Genomic DNA, 24,972 nt, shown 5'->3' with positions numbered 1-24,972 from the left:
ACCACCTCCAGCCTCAGGCCCACCTCCAGCCTTAAGCCTCCAGCCTCAGGACCACCTCCAGCCTCAGGCCCACCTCCAGCCTTAAGCCTCCAGCCTCAGGACCACCTCCAGCCTCAGGTCCACCTCCAGCCTTAAGCCTCCAGCCTCAGGACCACCTCCAGCCGTAAGCCTCCAGCCTCAGAACCACCTCCAGCCTCAGGCCCACCTCCAGCCTTAAGCCTCCAGCCTCAGGACCACCTCCAGCCTTAAGCCTCAAGCCTCAGGACCACCTCCAGCCTTAGGACCACCTCCAGCCTCAGGACCCACCTCCATCGTCAGGTCCCATTAAGATGGACTTTAGCGAATGTTAGTTACAAATACTTTTTTAATAAAATGTCAGATATATAAACTACAAAGCGGGTACGGCGCCTCAATGGGTCTTAAGACCTTATGTTTAAGCTTTATGTATCTATAGAAAACTAGCAAAGACAACCCAATTGTAGGCCGAGATACAGGTGACTATCACTTAAGCTCTTACGTTTCCAGGCTTTTTTCTCTGCCTTTACACCTCACCCTGCTGATTAAGATAGAAAATCATTCATAAATTCAAAACATATTTTGAGTTCTGCTATGGCTATATTGTTCTGTGATTGCGCTGGTTAAAACATTTTATTATTCGATTTGGAAACAGCCTAATGTTGTTATTTGGCCTTTCTGAAGCTAAATCAATGCATTTTATTCTATGAAAACGATGCCCCCTCACAAAATCAAACAGCCCCCTCATTAAACTCCTCCTGGACCTGATACAAAGCACAGTCCGGCATATAAAGGTGTGCATTTGGATGAAAAAAAATTGGAGGTTTTGTGGATCTAGCTATCGTATCATATCATCCCTTCTCGCCTAAATATTTTTTAGGCTTCCATTTCTTCTCCAAGCTGGGGTCCGGAAAGGGTCCGATGGTTGAGGTGAGCCTGGGATTGGAGGGCTGCAGCTAGACCATTCTCTGAATTTCACACGCATTTTCAGCTATCACCATGTCAGTCGACCAGCAGATGTGAGGATCCAGAGTAGGAACATTTGGTTGATAAGTAATTCTGTTTATCTGTGTTTTTGATCCCCATTTATATAAGTTCCCTAGATTCTGCCACAGTTCGCCAGTTCCTTGCTCGTTGTTGAGGGTTTGTTTTTGCCTGCCTTGATTCCTTGGTTCCTTGGTGTTCCTTGAGTCGGATCTCTGCATTGACGTTTACCTTCCTCCACAAAGCAAGACAGGATCGTTGTTGCTCCCTGTTTTAATGCCTGAACCAAGCCACCCTTGCCCACCTACAGATGGTGCAAAGGCAGCAGGCTCTTGTCCAGGCGTAGGTTTAACTTCCAATCCTGATGTCCCTACTCAGGTTGATGGTTAAGTTTAGAATTCATTCAGAGGTCATTGTGAGTACTTTTAAGGAACTGAAAGATCAGGCTTCTATTTATGTAGCCGAGCTATTAAAGATCGTCTTTTCGGGTTCCGCTATCTGTCCCTCGGTCCAGACTCTTGGTCAATTTGTTTGCAACATTGTTTGTACATTTGTTTGTACATACTTTTATAATAAACATGATATTTGCAACTACATATTTTATACTTTTTTATTTTATTGATAAATGTTGAACCACTTTGTACACAGCGTACCTTTAACAATTGTCCATATATGCTCCTTAAAATGACCTGAGGTGCTTTGGATAAAAGAACACAAAGAAGAGAGGATTTCTGATATAGTTGCTGATTTATTCACCTACATTTCATCATCTCCGTCGTCTTAGCCATAAGTTCAAATGGGTCAGTTGTTCAGCTATATTATCTTTAAAAAGAACTATGGTTAAATGCAGTGTTTCTAGCTGAGTATAGCCCATAGCCACAGCATGCCCTAATGAATGGTTGTGTACTCAATAGTTACTCATCAACCTCAGTTTTTGTCTTAAACCTAAATCCCGATCCTTTAAGAATCCTGATCCCTCAATGGAACAACAAACAAAACAGAATGCCACACAGACTTTTATTCCTATCATTCTATGTTAAATATACAGGTTTTAGTGGTGCATAATGAAATGGTCTCTTCCCAGCTAGCTTCCAATAGGTTGCCCATCTCATCGGCCATCTGTCCATTTACGTACACATAATCCACCACAAGGCAGGGAGGAAAGCCAGTCCCTGGGTAGGACCTAATGAGACAAAGGTTCATAGGACCACTTATTATGCATTGTGTTCATTGTGGTACCTCGCACTATCCATACGGCATGCATATCCCATCACTTTGTTCAAATAATGTCTATGCTCAAACAGCCCACTTTAAAACATACATTATTAATAATGCGTGCATCAATATAGAGAAATACGCTCTTTGTGTTGTGTTATGTGACACGTAGTGTCATTACTGACATATCCTATGGCATAACAATCAACCATCAATCATTGACAAATATTTAAGTATGTCATGGTGGAAGTGCACGTGGACATACCTGGGAGGGGCCGGCCGCTGCTTTGTCCTTCATTGACCCCCTCTGAAAAACAACAGATGCAACACATTAACCCTACAGTCCCCAACCCTTTACCCTCCACCGCTTACAATGTATAACCTTATCTCATACATAATCAGCTGCAGCAGCAGATGGGAGTGGTGTTCTGTTCAAACAGGCCCAATCGTACACAGCAGAGGGAGCGGGGGCCTCTCTGAAGGGGGGGGGGGGGGGGATGCTTTCCGCTCACCCGTCCTCATGGCCAGGTGGACGCTGTTATCCGACACGTCGTGGCGCTTGCTGACCGAGCACACGTGTGTGCCGTAGTCCCACGCTTGGACCTGCTGGATGGTGAGCAGGATGCTGGCCGGGCGGTACGAGAGGCTGTAGCCCGGGGTGCAGTTCTGGAAGGCCTTGTGCTTGATGTAATGACACAGCAGCCCCCTCCCCGGGGGGCCCCGCCACTGGACGGACAGCTGGGGCACTTCCCCGTGGTCCTCGTAGCGGTATGCGCAAGGCATGGTGACGGGGCGGCCAGGGAGAGTGAGGAGCTGGGTCATGCTGTCTACAGATAGAGTGTTAGGAGCATGGATTGGATAGAAGATGTGTGATGCTATTAATAATGTGTGTTTTCTGTGTATAATCATTGGCAGAGAGTATTTAAATATACACTTAATATTCAGCCACCATGTTTGTTCTTAGTAGTTTATAATATTAATACAACTCTCTGTGTGAAGAAGCTCATCTTGAGGTCTGGCCATTATGGTTCCCCAACAGGCCAAACAAATGATCAACTATCAACTCTATGTGCATAAATATAGCGCTTTTTCATTGACTTACCTTTGCCATCCGTGTGGGACAAAGCACATCCCCAGCACAGCGCAGCTACACAGGTAGAGACATACAAAACGTTTCCCCACATTTTATGATGGCTCGATTCTGTTATTATATGATGCATCGATTATTATGTTGAAGCTCTTGAGATAAGCAACTGATAAGCAGCCTGTGCTCTTTTGGTTTTTCTTGTCAGTGACCTGCATGCACCGACATGAGGAGAACTGTCTACCGTTGCTATGGTTACCAAGAGTTACTCTCAAAGGAAGGTCCCCAATGTTTTAATTGTAATTTGATACATCAAAGTGGAGATGCTTTTTCAGTGAGTCAAATCTTCAACAGAAACGATAAATCACAACAGAAGTTTCTTTAATGTTAAATCAGTGCCATTTACAAATGTAACCTTGGTAAACATGTACAGAAGTATTTAGTTTGAGCTAAAAACTATCAGTATACAACAACTGTCAAGAAACATTTACATCACAACACACAATACTAAATAACACACTGTACACTGGCACAATCCTCAGAATGCTTGTATTTACATACTTTCAACTGTGTAAAACACACACACACACACACACAACACACACACACACACACACACACACACACACACACACACACACAACACACACAGGCATCCCACACAGTCATGCACACACCACACACACATCTCTCTCTCTTTAGATGCATCCATTCACAGGTGCCCCATTTCATTCTTCAATACTGAACATTACATTTTGTAATAATTAAACATTGTTTTACTATCCTGACCTATTGACTTGGATAAGTGGAACGACAGAGAGGGAAGAGTTTGGTCTCTTAATGTAACAGCTTGACTTCTCTCAGAGAGGTGAGATACAATTAGAGCTCCATCTTATTGCCAACATACCCTAGGAAAATAAAAATGTTCTCCAGCTTGGTCTTTCTTTTCTATTTCTGACAGACAGGTGCTCAGCTCACCTTTCGCTGGACTGTCTATGTTGAGCAACATCAGGGCCGATTTGTGTAATGCGGCTGTTATTTAACACAGTGCCTTAGCAAAGTATGTGACAGACAAATGATTAGAATCACAAGGATGGATCCTGCAAGTCAAAGCAAAAGCAACCGCAACAGTACAGGTTCACATGGCGGACAAGGAGAAGTTGAACATTGTGGTGGCTTTATTGCGGATGCTTAGACCATTTCATTGGGTTGACCGTCCTGAACAAGAAAAAAATTATCATCATACTGAACATAACTGGTTCAGTAATTATGTTTAATTTTTTCAATTGTGCTTTTGAAGCAGTACCTCAGCTGTGAAGTTCAGATCCACATGGGGCTAACTACAGTGCAAGACCATCATAATAAAATGAACAGTGTTTAAATACACTTCATCTGCTTGTATTTCTTTGTACATGTTTATGTCCTGCATTCTGCCCATTGTGCTGTTCTGGTGTGCTTTGATGCTGCTCCTGGTGGTTGTCCAGCACGAACTGGTTACTCGATTCCTCGGAACAGACACATGGCGAACACCATGGCAAATAGCTGGAGAGGGGAACAGCACGGGTATGGAGATATCAACACAATATATTGGGTTAAGGGTTAATCGATACATCTCTACTGCAGGATTTTGTAGACGTATATATATAGAGATAATATATTTTATTCATTCGTCCGTTTCTTAAAGGGACTCTCACCTTTGTTGCATTTGAGAATTACAGCACATTCAAATCATCCCGCCTTCCTCCAATGCCAATTAGTAGTTGAAGGTAGTTTTAATGAACCAAAACCAGGTCACTGAAACCCGTAACATTGTAACCAACGGCAGAAAACCGACACAAAACAAACCCCGGTTACCCCGGCAACCCCCAACACGGTCTCACTCGCGTGCAGGCCCCCACCCTCCTGTTCTTCCAAGGCCCTCCCCCAGCTGACCTAATGATTCGCCCCCACACTGATTGACAAGAAGAACATTACAATACATGCACATAGAACAACTGGCATAGCGGACAACGAAATATAATGTAACACATAACACACAAACTATTTAACTGTCCCAGGGTCGCTACAGTACAAAAGTTCTAGACTCCCATGGGTTATGTTTAGACTCCCATGGGTTATGTTTAAGCCCAGTTCAGACCAAAGATTCACCTTGCAACGGCTTGCAACGAGACGGTTTTAGAACGTCGCAGGGGCGGTGTGAACGGGTCGTTGCAAGCCGTTGCAAGCCGTCGCAAGGCGTCGCAAGGCGTCGCAAGGAGTCGCCAGAGATTGAACATGTCAAATCGCAAGGTCCAGTTTTAGAACGCGGCGATTTAACTATTCCTCTTCAGCCAATCACAGCACAGAACAACTTGTACGTCACGGCCTTACTCCGTCCCGGTACCGTACTGTCGTATTTTGTTGATGTATTTGCACTTTTAATTTTGCTGAATTCTACGACGAATAATTGTGTCCAAATACAGATATGAGGACGACAAATGACCTGAAAAGATTTGGTTGGGGTTTGTCTCATTTTTCCTGCATTTACAGTGTGGGCGCAGAATTCGACGGTGCGCTAGATTGATTGTGGCATCGTTGATTGCGACTTGCGTTGCTTGTGGACTCTGTGATGATCGCAGACATGAATAATTGTGTCCAAATACAAATATGAGGACGACAAATGACCTGAAAACATTTGGTTGGAGTTTGACTCATTTTCCCCGCATTTACAGTGTGGTCGCAGATTTCGACGGTCTGCTGTCATGAATTGTGACCCATCGGGAATTGCGACCTGCTGCTTGTGGACTCTGTGATGATCGCAGACATGAATAATTGGGTGCACATACAGATTTGAGGACGACAAATGACCGGAAAATGCAATGTATCCAACAACGGGTAATCTAAACTAACTGTAAGCTCCAGCTATTTACTCCAATGCAGATGTAGTGGAGAATGACAAGACATAGTAACTCTAGCCTACTCTCAAGTAAAATAAAAATAAAACTTATTGCAAACCTAACTAATCTAACCTAACCTACGCAACTAATGCTGTTGCGGCTCTCAGCATGTGCCAGAGCGTTCACAGTTACTATGGAAACCACCTAGCGTCGCAGCCCGTTGCAGCGCGTTGCAGCCAGTGTGAACTGCCCAGTTTTAGAACGTCGCAGCCCGTCTCGTTGCAAGGCGTTGCAAGGAGTTGCGAGTTGCAAGGCGTTGCAAGGTGAATCTTTGGTCTGAACTGGGCTTTTGACTCCCAGGGGTCATAATATCTACCAGGGGTCTAGTAAACAAGAAATTTAGCAGGTGGCTCACTGTAATTTTATGGGCTTCGTGTGATACCGTTTTGAGGCCCCATGTTGAAGGACAGTGGTCCCACTGAGTATAAGAAAGGTGTATGAGCATTACAAACAGAGTAGCGGGACAACGTAGCGTCTGAGGCCGAAATGGGTCCCCTAATCGGACTGAATGGTGCGGTTGGGTGCCAACGGTCTGGAGGTCTTCCTGTAGCTCCAGAGTAGCGGGACAACGTCGCGTCTGAGTCCGAAATGGGTCCCGTAATCGGACTGAGTGGTGCGGTTGGGTGCCAACGGTCTGGAGGTCTTCCTGTAGCTCCAGAGTAGCGGGACAACGTCGCGTCTGAGTCCGAAATGGGTCCCGTAATCGGACTGAGTGGTGCGGTTGGGTGCCAACGGTCTGGAGGTCTTCCTGTAGCTCCAGAGTAGTGGGACAACGTCGCGTCTGAGTCCGAAATGGGCCCCGTAATCGGACTGAGTGTTGCGGTTGGGTGCCAACGGTCTGGAGGTCTTCCCGGAGCTCCAGAGTAGCGGGACAACTTCGCGTCTGAGTCCGAAACGGGTCCCCTAATCGGACTGAGTGGTGCGGTTGGTTGCCAACGGTCTGGAGGTCCTGAGAATCATCAAGGGGAGCGGGACCACTTGGCTTCTGAGGCCGAATCGGGTCCCCTTGTCGGACTGAATGGTGCAGTTGGTGGCCAACAGTCTGGAGGTCTTCCTGAGGCTCCAGAGGAGGGTAACTCTGTGAGTCTGAGTCCGAGATGAGTCCCCTAATCGGACTGAATGGTGCAGTTTCAGTACGCCGTGGACCACTTTGGTCTGCCATCGTCAGTCGCTACGGTCGCTACTCGCTACTGTCTGCCGTGGAATCAAAACAAACCCTCTAGTTGAGGACGCGCCTTGATGACGCGGGCCCGAATGCGCCACAAGAAGCAGACGGAAAACCTTATATATCCATGCAGCAAACAGACAGGTCTGTCGGCCAATAAGGTCATTCGGTCCGAAGAATTTTATTGGTTGAAGTTTTCACTAAATATTATGAGAGTAAAATAATTGTTTGTTTTTACTCCTGGTGGGTCTGTCTTGCATATTACAGTGTTATTACCTTATTAATACCAATTTAACCTTATCCAAAAAAAGTGTAAAAATGCAACAAAGGTAAGAGTCCCTTTAAGGGCAGAATAATGTTTTGGATAGTGTGTTCGAATACCACCCCAAAGGTTCTGGTTTCAATTGACAAATATCTGCAGTCTTACATTGAGAAATCGTTGAAAAGCACACTTTACTATATCACCTTGATGACCTTTATCAGGATTCAAGTTGGTTTGGGTAAAAGTGTCTCCCAAATAAATAATTATAATTATACTGCATATTTTCTCACACTTAACTGAGACTTAAGGGCGGTAGTATACATCATGGTAATCCGAAAGAGATCATGAGAGGACCTACTTCAATAGTCAGCACCACAATGGCCAGGGCACCCGCCATGTAGATGTAAGTCTCAAAGTAGTCCACCACGGCTGAGTAACAACCCTGTATGAAGACAAAAAGCCAGGTGAAGATGGCAGCATTATGCTCTGGCAGCTCACTAGAATGAGATCGATGCTAAATAACTATAATGCAGGCAAAATATACATTTTCTTGAAACATGTCCAAGTTTGTTTGAAATGTATTGATTAATTGATTATTTTGGAGTGATCACATGTCTAATGCTATGCCCCACCTAAAAATACGATTTTGAAAACCGAAAATGAAAACGTCCTGCACCAAAACTGACACTGCAGTGCAAACACAGTTTGTTCTTACCTATCATTATTACTCACAGTCACATGCAATCACATCTTCATTTGCATGCACAACAAACAGGACAGGTCTATGAGTATACATGGCATGCATTTGGAGGGATCAGACACCAATGCGCTCCGGTGACCTTGTTGTGTCGGAAGGCCATGGTGCCGCTCAAGCACTGCTCCAGGCTCACGTGCTCCACGTCTCCAAGGAAACGGTTCCTCTGACAACAGGCCTCGGGCACCGCCTTCCTGGGGCTGATGAGCCTGAAGAGACTCTCCTCAAAGTCTTCTGGGCTGCTTACGCCACAGCAGTCAAACTGCAGCACAGGATCAGAGAGTGGATCATAGAGATGCTCTTTCATACCCTCTGTCTCGTAGGGGATGAGATGTTAAGATGTGAGTAAAGATATATATATTTTTAATTCCCAGACGTTACCGTGGTCATGATGGCGTTCCACGTGGAAGTGAACACATCTGTGTTGTTGTGGCCTTGATAGTGACGCTTCAGCTCCCTGGTGAAGTACTCTCTGGTCAACTACACACACACACACACACACACACACACACATACACAAAAGTGCAAACACACACACACACAAAAGAAAGTGCAAACACACACTCACATACACACACACACACACATGAAAGTGCAAATACACACACACACACACACACACACACACACACACACACACACACACACATGGAAGTGCAAATACACACAAACAGACGCACGCACACAAACACAAACAAACAGGCATTCATACACACATAGACATAACAATTGCATCACATAGCCCACATATTCACCCAACCTAATAGTATCTAACCTAATTTATTATGACTTAGTGCAGATGAAGCATCAGTGTTGCATTATTATGACTTAGTGCAGTTAAAGCAACAGTGTCGCTTTGCTGACTTATCTAGTTCCCTTCATAACCTCCCTTTACCCGCTCTCAGTTTACTTTCCAAGTGTAATACTCACATGCTCTCGGAAGAGGAAGGCCAAAATTGCCGCTGCTAGCTCAGTCAGAAAGATGAAAAGGATGAGCATGAAGAACTGAAAAAACAAGACAACAGTCACGGGCTTGTCATTGTTTGAACACAAGCTCTTTGACTTTAGGTCATGGCAAGTGTAAATATGCTCAATGTCTGGTAAAGTTCCCATCAGTGCAATGTGATCGGTCTCCTCTAGATGGCACTGTTGTACAATTCTGATAGCCTGTGCTTTGTAAGGCTTCCTACAATGAAAATATATTCAGAAAACATTTATAATAGTAATGATAATATAATAATTATTATAATAATAATAATAGTAACAACAAAGATAATATATATTCCTATTTGACTTGGTCTTTTAGTCAAAAATGACCTTGTCATTTTAATCCATTCAAAGGGTGTGATGAACTTGATTTCCAGTGAGTCTTGTTGATACTGAGCATCAGGACTAAACTCACAAAGAGCAGCAGACATTTGTTCTCCCGGATGGCCCCGCAGCAGCCCAGGAAGCCAAGCAGGAAGAGCAGGCCCCCCAGGGCCAGGATGATGTAGACCCCCGTGAACAGCAGGGGGTTGGCTGCCACAATCTCCCTAAAGCCCATGGGGTCCAGCAGCACCCACAGACCCACTCCCAGCAGGAAGGACCCACCCAGCTTACACATGCAACACGTTCAAAAGGCACAGGTTGGAAAAGAAAAGGAGGATTTAAGAGATATATTGAGAGAGAGTTCAAGTTATCTTTGTTTTAGCAAAGGACTTGTACATGTTTAATTTGATCCAGTGATACTTTGTTTGTGTCAAATAGTTCAGAGACTTTCTTTAGATGGGATGCGTTGTTTTAATGTATCCCTACTGTGTGTGAGGGTATTACGTCCCCCCCAAAAAGGACTAAAGATCAGAAAGTATATCCAGGAAGCGTGTAATAAAATAAAATAATATTATATAAAAACTTTGATATTATCAAAGACTTGATAATATCTTCCGTATTGTGGAAAAATATTAGATGTTTTGTAAAGCCCTGTGCAGACAAATTTATTTCAAGTGTTCAAAAGCACCAAAATGTTGTTTACGAAATCAGATTCCATAAATTTACTCCCCCTTCATCCTTATGCATGCGGCAATAATCCAGCACCCAAAATTTAAGTCTAGGATCATCAAAGTACCATCCTATCTACAAAAGTAGACAGCAAATTTGAGATAATAGCGAGTGCAGCAATGGCAGCAACATGAAAAGGTCATTTTTTTAATCAATTATGCATTCAAGACAGCGGAGGGTATAATGTGATGGACTTACAAAGATGAAGAAGTTGAAAATGAACATGAGGTACTTCATGCAGCTGAGGCAGTCCCCTTCCATGGCTGACCGTGATGCTGGTTCCTCCCTGTGGCCCTGAACACACACACACACACACACACACACACACACACACACACACACACACACACACACACACACACACACACACACACACACACACACACACAGGCAAGCACATATACATGCACACACACACACACACACACGCAGCAAAACACACTCAGGCAAACACATACACATGCACACACTCAAACAAACACACACATCCAAACTCACACACACAAACACAAACACAGACATACAAAGACATGCACACACACACACAGACACACACACACATACAAACACACACTCACAGAAACACACACACACACATACAGACACGCACACACATACAGACACACGCACACACATTCAGATACAAACTCACATGGGCACACAAACACGCCCATAGAAACACACACGTATGACACACACAAACACCCACAAAAAAAAACATTGACATTAATAATAGGCAGATATAACAGATATTTATATGACATGGTTTATGATTATAAGACTAACCAATATTTGCTGCTCATAGCACCAGAAATGTTTGGTTTTTTTCTTTGTTAAAAAAAAACGCTTTGGACCTCTGGTGACTTGTGATGGACATTTATTATTTATAAGATTTTAAAGACAAAAAAAAGACAATAAAATATTCATGTCAAAATGTTTCAATAGATACATCGTCAGTGAACATTTTAAAATAATTGTTATTTGCAGGCATTTGATGAGGCCTACAAAAAGCAATACATAGCTTGGTATTTCACCACTCACCAAGAAATTACAAAGCCTGCAGCACAAGCCCTGCAAGGCAACACATGAGGTTTGATCTGTGTGGGTGTCGTGTCATTGTGTCGGCAGGTAAGTTTGCCATGTTCCGGACGCGCTCTGCTTAAGCAAGTGAGAGTTAAACTGAAAAGGAGCACGAGCTCCTCTAACTAGGCTTCTCTGAGCCTAGTTAGACACCACGACAGCCTAAACACAAACGATAAATACAAAAAACAATAGATACGTGTGTATGTTTGTGTGGGATTGTGTGCGTGCATGTGTATCCATCCATCTATGCATCTCCATACATAAGTCTGTGTTATCCCTTAACATTCTCTCACTCATCGTAGTCTAATACATAAGTACATAAAATAATAAGAAGAATAAATAAAGTACAAAAAAACATCACGACGGAGTGTAAACAAAATGAGATCACCCGCGGTGCCCACACACACAGAAGGGCAGCAGAAACATTTCTGGCGTCGTGTATGGGGCTTCTGCCAGCAGCAGCAGCATTAGCAGCCGGCCCCACACAGGACAGAGAGAGCTCCACACGGACAGACCAGGACGTGTTGCACACACCAGGGCCCAGCAGGGGTGTGAACACAGCCAACTGTGCATTTACCAGTTGCTCTTCTGAGCTGTGTGCTGTGAAAGTAATGTAACCATACCGTCTATGGCAGTGTGCGTGTGTGTGTGTGTGTGTGTGTGTGTGTGTGTGTGTGTGTGTGTGTGTGTGTGTGTGTGTAGAGGTAGGGGGAAAGTATCGGTCAAACACTAGGGAGGTAGCCAGGTAGTCGTGTAGACAGACAGACAGGACATAATTCCATTTCATCGAATGAAATTATGGGACAAGCTTATTACAATCCTATGACTGAAATTGCCTCACAGAGGGGCAGGGGCAGTCCACTCAAACTTCCAAGATATGACACCCAAATAATTGCTCTTAACCACGACACAGAAATGTGGGTGTTAGAACAGGGTGGGAGTGTTTTGGAAGGGAGTCTGAGAGTCGGCTGGCTGCTAGAGCAGAGGAGGGAGGAACGGTGGAGCTGACGGTGTTCCACCTTGTCAACCTCCGCTCATCATTGAGGGATCATCCACCTGATCCTCCCCATCCACCCCCAGACGGTCCGGGTGAAGCCCAATCATCTGAGCTAACCTCCTCTCATCTAGTTTGGCGACGAAAACTGCACCGGCTGCGAGTACAACAGACTGGTAGGACATCCACAGGCATTTTACTGTGAGCTATAAGTTACAGAGCATGTTTGGACTCCATATGGCCCAATTAGTAAGGCAATCGTTTTCTCTTATGTAATGTCATCAGCCCTGAAGACACAGTACAAGTCCTATTCTCTACAGAGGTCAAGCATATGTTTCGGCCCATTCTGTCCACAGCTGTTATTGGATTTGTTTTGTTTATTTCATTATTTTCATATTTTATTGAATTACACATTTTATGTCCTTCAACACAAATAGCCAGTTATAATGTCTTTCAGGTCTTAGTCAGAAGCACACAGGAAACCCTACAGTTATATTTAGTTATATATATCAAACAAACTGATTCTACTCAAGGCTTATTATCAGATGTAATTCATACCAGTGTGGCCAGCTATGTTATAACACAAGAAATTTACGATTTATTTGACTCACCTGTCTGAGCCTCTGAGGTCCATGCTCAAATTCAGTAAAAGCATATCTATTCTCTCTCTCTCTCTCTCTCCCCCCCCCCCCCCCCCCTCTCTCTCTCTCTCTCTCTCTCCTCTCTCTCTCTCTCTCTCTCCTCTCTCTCTCTCTCTCTCTCTCTCTCTCTCTCTCTCTCTCTCTCTCTCTCTCTCTCTCTCTCTCGTCTCTCTCTCTCTCTCTCTCTCTCTCTCTCTCTCTCTTGATATTGAGAGAGTAACTATTTTTATAACTAAATGCGTAGGCTTATAGAATATATGCCTTATGCAATAGTTTTCACATTTTCACACAAAATATTATTTCACACAAAAAATACATAAAATTTTGGGTACTCCCCCAGTAGAAGTTAGAACATTTGTGATATGTCGTCAAAGTTCTGTTGAACACCTGTCAACAGAAATCTAACCTTCAAAATTTGTCAGCCTGCTTGTCTTGGCATCGATATATATCACATGGAGCCATCTCCATCGAGAGGAAAGTGGAAGAGGAAGAATTCAAAGCATTTCATCAAATCTTTGTTGCATATGTATCATTAGGGATTGGAAATGATCAAATATTGTAAGCCTATGTGAGTTTATGTTGAAGTAATAAAATAAACAAAAAAGAATTGGCAAAATGTATTGACAATCTTTTTTGCAATGGGCTTTGTGTAAAATTAATTTAAAGTTTAGATTTGAATCTTTAGCATAGTGTAGTTTTGGAATGTAAAATGTAGGACAAAGTCTGAGAAAGATACTGTGCAATCAAGTTCCCCCTCCCTCTTTACCTCCCTCTCCTCCCTCTCCTCTTCCCTTTCCTCCCGCTCCTCATCACTCTCCACCCTTCTCCATCCAATCCTCCTTCCTCTCCTCCACCCCCTACTCCTCCCACTCCTCCTCCCACTCCTCCTCCCTCTCCTCCCACTCCAGTCCCTCCATTATGACCCTGACTACTCAGTTCCTTCCCTCCCTCCATCAGGCTCCAGAGAGGAGGAGCAGGGTGGAGGAAGAGGAATGATCTTTTTTAAATATCATGTCAAAGGGAGACCAATCTGAGTGTTTTCTGTTACTCATGTTGTTTGCTTGTATCCTCATCATAAATAAACAATGCACATTCGTATTTTTGCCTTAATTCTTATAATTTCCACTTGTCAACTTCCCAGCTAATGTACAGTATTCAGACACACGCACCACACTCACACACACTGCTGAGACTCTATTCAGCTTGTAATTTCATGCATGCATAGTCCAAAAATAAGTCTGAAGGGAGCGAATGAAGTGGAGCATCGCAGGGATTAAACCTTAAATCGTCCTTCACACAAATGCAGCCCTGGCTGGGAAATAGTGGGGGTGGGGGTTGAGTGTGGGTGCAGTGAAAATCAATTAAGGATGTTTAAATTCAACCCAGCAGGTCCACACTTGATGTACGGTGATAATATTACGGTGCATGCATGCATAGGTACCTTATAGTTCAGTGTATAAAATAAATCTGCATGAATGATGTGTGAGAAAGAGAGTGACAAAGCACAAAGTTGCTTGGTGTGCATGTGTGTGTTTGTGTGTGTATGTTTGTTTGTGTGTGTGTGTGTGTGTGTGTGTGGGGGGGGGGCTATGAGCATGAAATGTGTGTGCAATGTGTAGAATGTGCTGAGTAGTGTGTGAGCGTGCGGATGTATGTTTGTATTTGTGTGTGTAAGAGAGATTCAATCAATGCACACACATTGACTTAAGTTTGGTCTGTCTCTAAAACATAGAGCATCATAAAGACAAATCCTTTAATCACCTCAGAGTCTGAAGTGGGCACTGCGAAAATATAAACTCTTTAAAAGAGTTACAATAGAGTAGCAGAGACACTGCTGTTGCTGACATTCGATATTTATCAAAGCCCTACTTTACCAAAGAGCCCCATTGGATAAGACACTCTCCATTACCATTTATAAAACTCCTGGGCGATTTGGCCCAGGACAGAATCGTCAGCATATCGTGGCACTGCAACAGGAAGCCCCAATGGGGAGCGCCGGGCTGTGTAGAGCCAGTATGTTCAGAGAACACCAGTGCAGTACCAGTAAGCCACTGGTGACAGGCTGAGGATCCAAACCCATTAATCACACCTGGGCACTACAGCGAGGATGCACAGCACGGTCCCTGGAGAGGCAGTGGGACTCAGATAGGGGCTCGAGCAGTGATGAACAAGCATTGCGTGGGTTTACAGCCCCTCAGGATCTGCGGCTGCCTATTTACATCCATAATGAGAGCGCAGTGTAAACAGCACTGCCACAGGCTCCACAGCTTGAGCCAGAATAGATGTGAATGGAGCTTTTCAGGACTCAAGGTGCAGGGTTCTTCTAGTCATCCGAGGCCAACCTTTCCCTACAAAAAGGCTGAGACACAGCACTGATTAACTGTGTTTAGAACCGCCTACTTATCAGGATGGAAGAGGTCCTGATTGACATGCAAGCACAACCAACCACGGGCCGTATGCCAGGAACAGTACTTCTAGAAAAACAGACCCCTGTTTTGTTTTTGTTTTTTTAAACGTAATTTTACACAATTCCTCAAATATATATATACCGGGTACTGAATGACACATGGATGTAAGCATAAGAATTGTGCAGGAGCTACGTCTACATTTCTGTAAGTGATAACTCTAAAAGCTGATGAGAGTCATGTGTTTCTTCTCCAAGTCGCTGGCCGGCTCAACTTGCTCTGTGTATCAGCCTTTCAGGACCAGTCACATGGGGAAGTAGTGAAAACGAACAGAAGAGGCAGAGAATCTCCTCTCCATGTAATTGCAATAGACTGGAAAGTAAATACGTCCCGTGCACACGTGAATACTCTCATTACTAGTACGAAGAGCCCCACGTGTGCATGCTTTCCTCAAAAAATTGCGCTTGCTCTCTGGGAAGCTTTAAGGTTCATGTGACTCATTTACCTGAGCGACAGAACCTAACACCCACGTTCTATTACGCATAGACACCCCCCCAGTCCTCAGAAGAGGGGGAGCACCCAATAGGTGAGTGCATGAACAGGGGAGATGTACACATGTTGAGTCTTTCATCTGCCTCGTTCAGCGTGAACCCCCAGGGCAACCAGATCAATAATGAGGCTCAGCAACACTGATCGATGTTTGAATGATTTCTAGCTTTGCCAGGGGTCCTCCGTCACCCCGTCTCACGGCTGGTGAGAAACAATCCCTGGCCTTGGATTCGTTAGATTGAGGGTCTCGATTTATTTTTATAAAGAGACAATAATAGGGCTATTTCCATCACTGGGGGGGTTTCAAAGCAATGGTGTGTACGAATTTGGTTGAATAGTAAGACTAGGTGCATAGGGAAGGTCAAGTAACCAAACGCAAGCGATTATAGAAAAATTACATTTTGAATATTAATATAATTTTATATAAGTAAGTACAAGCAATGTGAAATAAAACACCTGCTTAACCCCAAAAAAGTCTATCTATCCAATATGTTAGGAAGTCGGTCTCATGTTCGTATTTGAGGGACTGGAGGAACTCCTGGGATGGGAGGACTTGATGTAACCTTGCTCAAATATTTAAAGACATTTGAATAATGTACTTCATAGCTAAACGTTTGTTGTCTGATTTGGAAGCACTCGGTAAAGAGTTGAAATGGAAGGGAAAGATGTCATCTTTTAGTGACTGTGGTCTTTTGTTCCAGCCGGAAGGCCTGTAATCTCTGCTGACACGATGGGCTGACGAAAGGCTCTTAAGGTCTGTTAGACCCACTGTGCAAAAGCCTTCTGAAGTGTGTGCGTGAGTGGGGTTGTGTGTGTAGGCTACATGGCAAGATGTATTCACATTTGTGAATCATTATGCAAATCGTTTTATTGTGAGCCAAAGTTTAAATTAAATTGCTGATTCATTAACACAGCACTGCTGTACTAGGAGCTTTTGAGAATCTCAACACATAACAAGCTGGGGATAACAATCAAAATCTGTTGTGAACCTAATGCAATGTGGGTCTGTTGTGGGTCTTTTGAAACGGCTCGGCTCAGCTGAATCAGCTCAGTCTGTGTACAAAAATTATTCATGGTGTTATTATGGAGTTTGTACAGATCCCCTTGAATAGTTTGAATAAAGTCTGCATTCGCTTCCTCCACCCCGTATATATGTGGTGGAGCAGAGGTGAGAAAGGTGGAGTAACATACATTATATAAACATTAGTTATGAAACAGAGCAGTAGAAATGAATGGTAACTAATGGAGATTCCTATCAGCGAAACGTGTGAAGGAAAATGAGTGTATGGCTGGTTTCAGTTCAGGGTAGGCTTAAAGAGAGAGCAGCATACCATATGTACCTGGCAACGGCTCGTGGTTTCAAAGGGAGGTGGAGGTTTTCGTCACTGCTTTGGAGCCGTCGGTCTCGCACCGCTTTACATTAGCTGAGGAGAAAGAGAGAGGAATCAGGGTGGTTATGCTGGGTTCAGATGCTGCATCAAAGGCATGGAATGAGGTACTGGATTTTGAAATTTCGTCATCGTCTGTGGGAGGCGGAGCAAAATAGTGACACAGAATTTATTTTGCCGTTCTCGGGAAAACAAGTTCCACTTACATTTTGCCACTTTACCCGATAATTTACAAGTCCCTTTTACCTAACTACGTTTTTTTTTAATTTGTAAGACCATACTGACAACATCAATTTTTTAGCTTTGCTTCACCACAGATGGAGCTTGAAAACTGTTTTGGATGAGGGCACCTATATCACACCGGACCGATTTAAGCTTTTATAGCATGGCCTGTTACTATAGAAACAAAATCACTAGACAGGATGCAAAATCATGGTGGTGGATTTTTGTTGCGGTGATCTCTACCTCCAACCCTTTCTGCAGGAGGAAATGGCCATGTATCTGCTGATACACCCAAAAATATAACGATCGATCACACTAATTATTTGCTGTGTGCTTCACAGTATTGCACAAGTATTTATACTTTCAAGCATTTGCCGAACACAGACCAAACAACACCATAACTGCAACCATGCTAAACAAATATAAACTATTTATTTGAGATGGAAACACAGTATACAGTGCGAAAGCGACAGAACCATAGATACAGACAGAAAGACAGAAAGACAGAAAGATGTGTAGACTGATTGACAAAGATATGCCAGTTAATTGCATTTGGGGGAGGGTTAATTGTGTGTCCGTTTTTTTGTTTGTTGTTGTTGTTGTTGTTGTTGTTGCATGTATCGTCGAGGTTGTGGACAGCTGAGCTGGGGGTAAGAGAGCTGTGAAGCAGAAGGCCTGTGAATCAGATCACTTGGGTAAAGCAGTGCTTCCCACACACACAGGAGGGCTGGAGTGGTGACTAACGTGGCAACATGTAGCCTTCGTCCAATACTCAACACCTGAACTTCTTAATAACAATCCTTTACTAGTAGGAATTTGAGAGACATTGGCGGTTGTGTCGTGTATTCTCGGTTATTCAGAGGACGTTTTGGACTTCCGATAATTCTAATGGGGCAGTTTTTTTCGCACACACGCACATTGTTGAAAAGGCTAACCAGTGATCTTTAATAAGGGATTATCCTTTTAGCAAGCATAGCCAGTGTCTAGTGTTGCGCTCTATGAATTGTGTCAGCTAACCAGGAATTGTAATTTTCAGTGGAAGCCCAGGGAGATGCAATTAGATGTGTTTTTGCGGTCAATTGACATTTAGACAAATATAAATGTTATTGCATTGCAGAACCATACAGACATATTGGCCTACAACTGACACATTGTGCAGCAATGGCAGAAGGAATTATTTAGAATGTCTGGGCAAATAATGTGTTGAAAATATTGGACTGTGTCATACAATGAGTTGGCAAACAAAACAAACAAAACATTTAGGCAGACCTTGTGTTTTATTGGCACTGCTTTTGTATAATATATATTTTATTATTGATGATTTGGCTTGCCAGAGGGAATCAAATAGCAAGATAACATTCAATTAACGTCCCGATTATACAGTATATACTGTATATATATATATATATATATATATATATATATATATATATATATATATATATATATATATATACACATACACATATATATATATTTATATTCCTAATTAGTGTTTTGGTTGCTGCCCATCAGAGCACTGCTGTGGAGAGGCTGAGCTCTTCCGAGTACAAACTAGTCACACAGTCCTTCCATCTAGAGGGCCAGGAATAGATAGGACCACACATGGAGCATGGTACTCCAGTTGTAATTGCCTATGTGTCAAATATATGTAATTCTTGCCAAAAAAAGGAGCATCTGGTTCACATTTTTGTGCAATCAACATGAATACTGGCGTCTTTTGCGCTCGGTGGCTATGGGAAACGTCTGTTGCTCATGATTGGATTGTATGTGCTAAGTGTCTCTGATTGGAACAGTGTGGTAAATAACCAGAGTGTATGCCTTAAACACAACGCAATACTACTACTGAGTCATATGGGAGTACCATTATAGTTTAGGTTTACGACTCATACACACAAACCAGAATGCACACACACACATCAGACATCACAATCACACACACAGGCACACACGCACACACACACACACACACACACACACACACACACACACAAACACACACGGGCAGTTATTCACAATTTTGACAAATCAAACAAATGTTTGTAACAATAATATATAAATTAAAACTTTATTTGCTATAAAATAACTGCTAGAGAAAAGAGTAACATGACTAAAGCTCAGAGCTGCGAGCAGGCCCAGCTACGGGTCTTATCTGTGGCCTCTTGGGGTGACCATCTGCTTGCTAATTCAGTTTGACTGAATTTAATCTGGTTAAGGTACAAAGAAAAACTTTGAGACAGCGCCAGGGCATTGGTATTATCTCTTCTCTTTGTGGCTTCATGGCCTGAATGACAAGGCTATCCTACTGTAATTAAATCAACGCATGATGGCCAGTTTAACAGCATTTGTTTTATCCTTTTCTTTTTTTTTCCCGGAAGGGTCAGTACTCAATCGTATACATTTCTTACGTCAGGAAGTGGAAAATAATGCATCCATTCTGTCGATGATGCGATAAGGCGATTTCAGACAATCGAATGAACCACAATATATCATGCTATATCGGAAGGTGAGAGACCAGAAAAGTTTCCTGACATTCAGAAAGAATGGAATAAAACGAAAGAATGTAAAGAACAGGACACAGCAAGTGACACTGTTGGGGACTTCAGGATAAAGGAACCGGCAGGACTTTTGTTGAGTGAGGCCCGTACCACTGTGACTCGTGGCTTTTGTCACCATGCGGTGATCCACAAATAGACCCACTCCCTCCTCCAAGATGCGATGGGAGCTGGGGGGAGAGACAGATGGACCAGTGCTGCACAGGATCCTCAGCCTCAACAATACATGGCTGGCGTGCATTTGAGCATTTCAAACCGACCTGGTCACACTGGTGGATGGGGTCACAAGGGTAATCAAGCCATACCTTTGAAAAGGCGTGATTAAGTTGAAATTAAACAGCTGTAAAGAGAAAAAGAGGAGAAAATAAGAGAGCAAGATTTGGAAACTCAACCACCAAATGTTGTCCCCTCCCTATCTACTTCCTCTCTCCCTCATTTTTCCGCCATTGAAAAGTGTTTCACTAAATGCTTCTGGGCTGACAGGCCCATTGGATACCTTGACCCATGAGGGAATAAAATGCCCTGGTTGGTCAGAAATGAGCCGGGAGCTGTTTATAATCATAAATGGCTCATAGAGAGGCAGTTGCCTTCAACTCAAAAGAGATGTTTTCACTGAGCATTTTACTCACTAATACCTGAGGGAATGCTCTGCCATTTCTAATGACGGACCATCAACTCAAATATCTTGAATTTCACCTACAGTGCCTTTAAATAGAGATCAATGGCGAAAAATTACCTATTTTTTATTCCTATGTATTTGTTATACTAGGTATGATATGTTGTCCCAACATATCCATCAGTGCATAATGTTCTCTTTAGCTCTGTAACCAGCTTGAAAAAGTGATGCATCTCCTGGTTAGTTTCTCCTTATGACAATGAACGCCGGATGTGAGATCCTACGCACACTCTGGAAGAGAGGACACAAGTCCACAGGGAGCCATACAGCCTGCTGGTTATTCCAGTGAATGCACCAATGGACATTCAAGTGTGCTGTAATGTTTCCCGAAATAAGCGATACAGGTTCCCTCGCCAGGATTATGGGAAAGATCCAAGACAAAATAACCTTGTTGTGGAACATTTCCATTTAAATCTGATACAGACTGCAGTGCCCAATGAATCTGCATACAGCCACAACAGCTTACTCAGGTCAAACCCTTTATACAACTGTTCAAGGCATTGTGGATCTGGTTGGTTTATTGGTAGAGATTCTGATGAACTAATTTAATTTTCTGGATCTGGGATGCTTGTCCACGCCAGCTTTTTAAAGATAGATGAGCAGAACTGTCACCTGTAGGGGTGTCTTAAGAAGTACACATGTTCACCTTAAATGTGAGGTTGACAAAGCTGGTTCTTATACAAATTTCTTCCTACTCTTAGAGAAGTACTACTTCCATAACAAATGTCCCCTTCTTTTGTCTAGCAGTAGCCTACAAAGCTGTTCAATTAAGAAGACCTACACGGCCACTGGGCCAGTCTAGAAGATTTGTCTTAGTCAAGTGTGTCTAGTGGATGAATGTGCCTTAGTCTGACAACACAAGTAGAGGGCCATTGTAGTGTTCAAATAATTGTGCATGAAAGAGAATTCATGTTTTGTTCATATTCCAGGACATAATGTATCAAATCTTCAGCTTTAAACATGTCATGGTTCAACACATAGTCTTCCTCATTAAACAAATGTCCAGATGCTGAAATCATCATAGCCCTGCTGACATTATAGTTACCAACCAGTTTGGGCCCATGAGCCCATTTCCAGCTCTAAAATTGTTTAACTTTTGTGCATCTGCTTCCACACAAATAGATTTGTTTTACCCAATCAACTTCTGCATGTGATAGGCTATCAATGTTATGTTGAACAGCAGCAGTACACGTGCCTGTGAAGAAATACATGAGCTCAGCCGGATATTTCCTTTTCGCAGATGACCTCCAGTAATCCCTCCGATGTACTTCTCACCTGTCATTCTCCCTGTGCTATCTCTTCTTCCCCACTGGGTGCAGATGGGTCGCCTCAACCAGGATGTTCCAATTTATTTTTCAACCCGCAATTATTTAAAGGTGTGTTGCCTAAATGTATGTGAATGGTCCGTGGAAGTACGGTCTTCACTGACCATATGTCACCTCATTGACGACTCACGAAGATTAATAAATGTAGAAGTGAAATCATGTCATGGGAATCTAAGGTGGCGTCCAGTTCATTCCAAAAAAACTCCATTCGTTGAAAACTAACGGGAAAAACTGATGTTTTTTCCGTCGGAAAACTGATTGTTTTTCCCGTTCATGTATTTTGCCTGGATTTCCAGACGTATTTTATTAGAAAACAGTCGCGTTATTTTGTGACGAGGTGGACGTTTGAATAGTTAAATCAATGATGATCTTGCAGACAATTGACAACACACGCAGAGTAACTTACCGCAAGCAGGTCCCCGAGTGAGATGCGATTCCTTCTCCCTAAAAGGTCAAAATAGCATTCACTGTATAAATTGCACTCTTAGAAACATCCCATGAATTACATCGACATGTAGGGCTACTTCTCGAACGAATGTGCAATATAATTCCACATTCGCTTGCATTTACCCTATCTCTATAAATAGATTACTCCAAAGGGAACTACACGAGCGACTAGTGCGAAGCAAGTCTAGTGCTCTCTGTGGAGGTAGACTAGAGATTCGCGTCCTAGTTGGGCGGGGGCAGTGTCGGCTGTTCCAACTACCCCCAACAAATTATTGTGCTCCTAGTCAGAATAAAACCCACTTTTATTCTACTGGTGCATCGTGTTCGTTGACCTAGACTAGCGTTATGATTACTTATCGTCTGTCTCTCTGACTGTGGTAGCTGTATCTGTCTGTCTGTCTGTCTGTCTGTCTGTCTGTCTGTCTGTCTGTCTGTCTGTCTGTCTTTCTGTCTATCTAGCTATATATCTTTAGTAAAGCATCTATACATGTACAGCATAGATCCATCTATAAGCATGCGTGCTTACACACACACACACACACACACACACACACACACACACACACACACACACACACACACACACACACACACACACACACACACACACACACACAAATAAACTGAAACAAACAAACAAACACACACAAACAGACACCAACAACATGGCTGTCAGTGGAGCTCTGCACTCTGGTCTCATTATGGCTGACTGGCTGACAGGGGGCTTCTCCCGCCTGCTGTCTGCAGTCTGCAGCATCTCAACTCCCTAGATAAGGTTCTCCTGGAAGCATTGATTAAGTGTCTCTCAGATACTTAACACACACAAAGTCATACAGCAATCACACGCACGTGCAAACAAAAAAGTTATGAATGCACACACACACACACACACACACACACACACACACACACACACACACACACACACACACACACACACACACACACACACACACACACACACACACACACATGCACACACACTAACACGCGCACACAACACATACACACACACAGATGCATATGAAGGAATCTTCCTACATGCATGCAGATGCATTAGTTAATGTTTTTCATGATTGCCTTTGCACAGCTATTTTTACTGGTTTCCTATTGGATGGTGTCGTTGATGTCTATGTATCTCACTCCTTTAACCGTTTTTTTTGCTCGCACTTTCTCTGTATTACAACTCTGTCTCTCTACAGGTCGTTGCAAGCCTCTACTCTATTCCAAAACACACAAATACAAGAGTGTGGTGGACAGCTGGTGTCCCAGCCATCGGAGAAGGGAACATCCCATTTCTTCTGTTACCAAAACATAATTCCTTCTTTTAATTACATTGACTTTCCAATACCCATAGCAAGTTTGAACAGAGAGACAGATATTGATATCTGATAAGTGAAACTCATGCCATCGTTGCAGTTCGGAAACTTGAGTCAGCTGAAGCGTGTCGAGAGTGTTCATTCCTAACTGCCCGTCTGATTGACGTATCAACACAACGGCTTGACTTCTACTTGTATTTTACATTCTGTTGTCTCACAAATGTGTTATTTTCTTATTTTTACTATTATTTCTTGTTTCTCAAAGGCGTTTTTGGAAGAAAGTTGGAGAAAGTAGAAACTGAAACGTAAAAGAAGGATAACGATAATTCCTCTGAATTTATAATCCAGTTTAGTCGTTTTTTACATTATGCAATGGTCCAGTGTGTAAAATGTAGTTGCATCTAGTGGTGAGGTTGCAGCCACATTTCAACAACCTGAATACTCCTCCCTAACCCCCTTACAACATCAGAATCAGGTATCTTTCCAATAGTCTTCACTTGATGTAGGACACGGCTGAAGTAACAGCTTATTAACGTTCCTCTATTGCATCCATAGCGGTAAACTACATGCATAGACCTATAATTATCGCTATCTGTTATAGGTATTGATTATGTGATACCAGCCAATGTTGTCTTGCAATGCAGTAAGTAAATATGAAGGGCCCATTTTAAGATAACAAAAACACGATTCTCATTTACATGGGATTAAACACTAATTAAAACCTATTTATGAAAATGATATTCCATTTCTGCCAAGTCGGCGTAGCTAGATACTACTAAATTATACACACTGCCCCTTTAAACTATTTGCAACAGTGGCAGATGCCAGTGATGATACACTCTCTGATTCAGCTGACCACAGTTTGTTTAGTGTTATCTAGATGATGTCATGTTTTTTTGTTTTCCTCTTGATT

At 43.0% G+C, this 24,972-nt stretch overlaps 1 protein-coding gene across 2 annotated transcripts; it reads right to left on the bottom strand.

Annotated features, from left to right (window-relative positions):
* Positions 1 to 4,454: 4,454 nt before the first annotated feature.
* On the bottom strand, positions 4,455 to 23,043 carry LOC115559294 (tetraspanin-18). 2 transcript variants are annotated; one of them, XM_030378103.1, is made up of 9 exons: positions 22,700 to 23,043; positions 17,459 to 17,551; positions 10,654 to 10,749; positions 9,818 to 10,012; positions 9,346 to 9,420; positions 8,797 to 8,895; positions 8,501 to 8,677; positions 8,020 to 8,103; positions 4,455 to 4,840 (listed from the first exon to the last, which is right to left on the bottom strand). In XM_030378103.1, the coding sequence occupies exons 2-9, from the start codon at positions 17,459 to 17,461 to the stop codon at positions 4,793 to 4,795; spliced, it is 777 nt and encodes a 258-aa protein (XP_030233963.1). In that variant the 5' UTR covers positions 17,462 to 17,551; positions 22,700 to 23,043; the 3' UTR covers positions 4,455 to 4,792. The 2 variants fall into 2 exon arrangements, with proteins under 2 accessions (XP_030233963.1, XP_030233964.1); XM_030378104.1 differs by having other exon boundaries at positions 17,468 to 17,551; positions 22,700 to 23,041.
* Between the last annotated feature and the right edge of the window lie 1,929 nt (positions 23,044 to 24,972).

This window comes from Gadus morhua, chromosome 14 (assembly GCF_902167405.1).
Source record: "Gadus morhua chromosome 14, gadMor3.0, whole genome shotgun sequence".
In the NCBI taxonomy this organism is placed as follows: Eukaryota; Metazoa; Chordata; class Actinopteri; order Gadiformes; family Gadidae; genus Gadus; species Gadus morhua.
The sequence above is the reverse complement of the archived record's forward strand: the minus strand, read 5'-3'. Positions and strand labels throughout refer to the sequence as shown.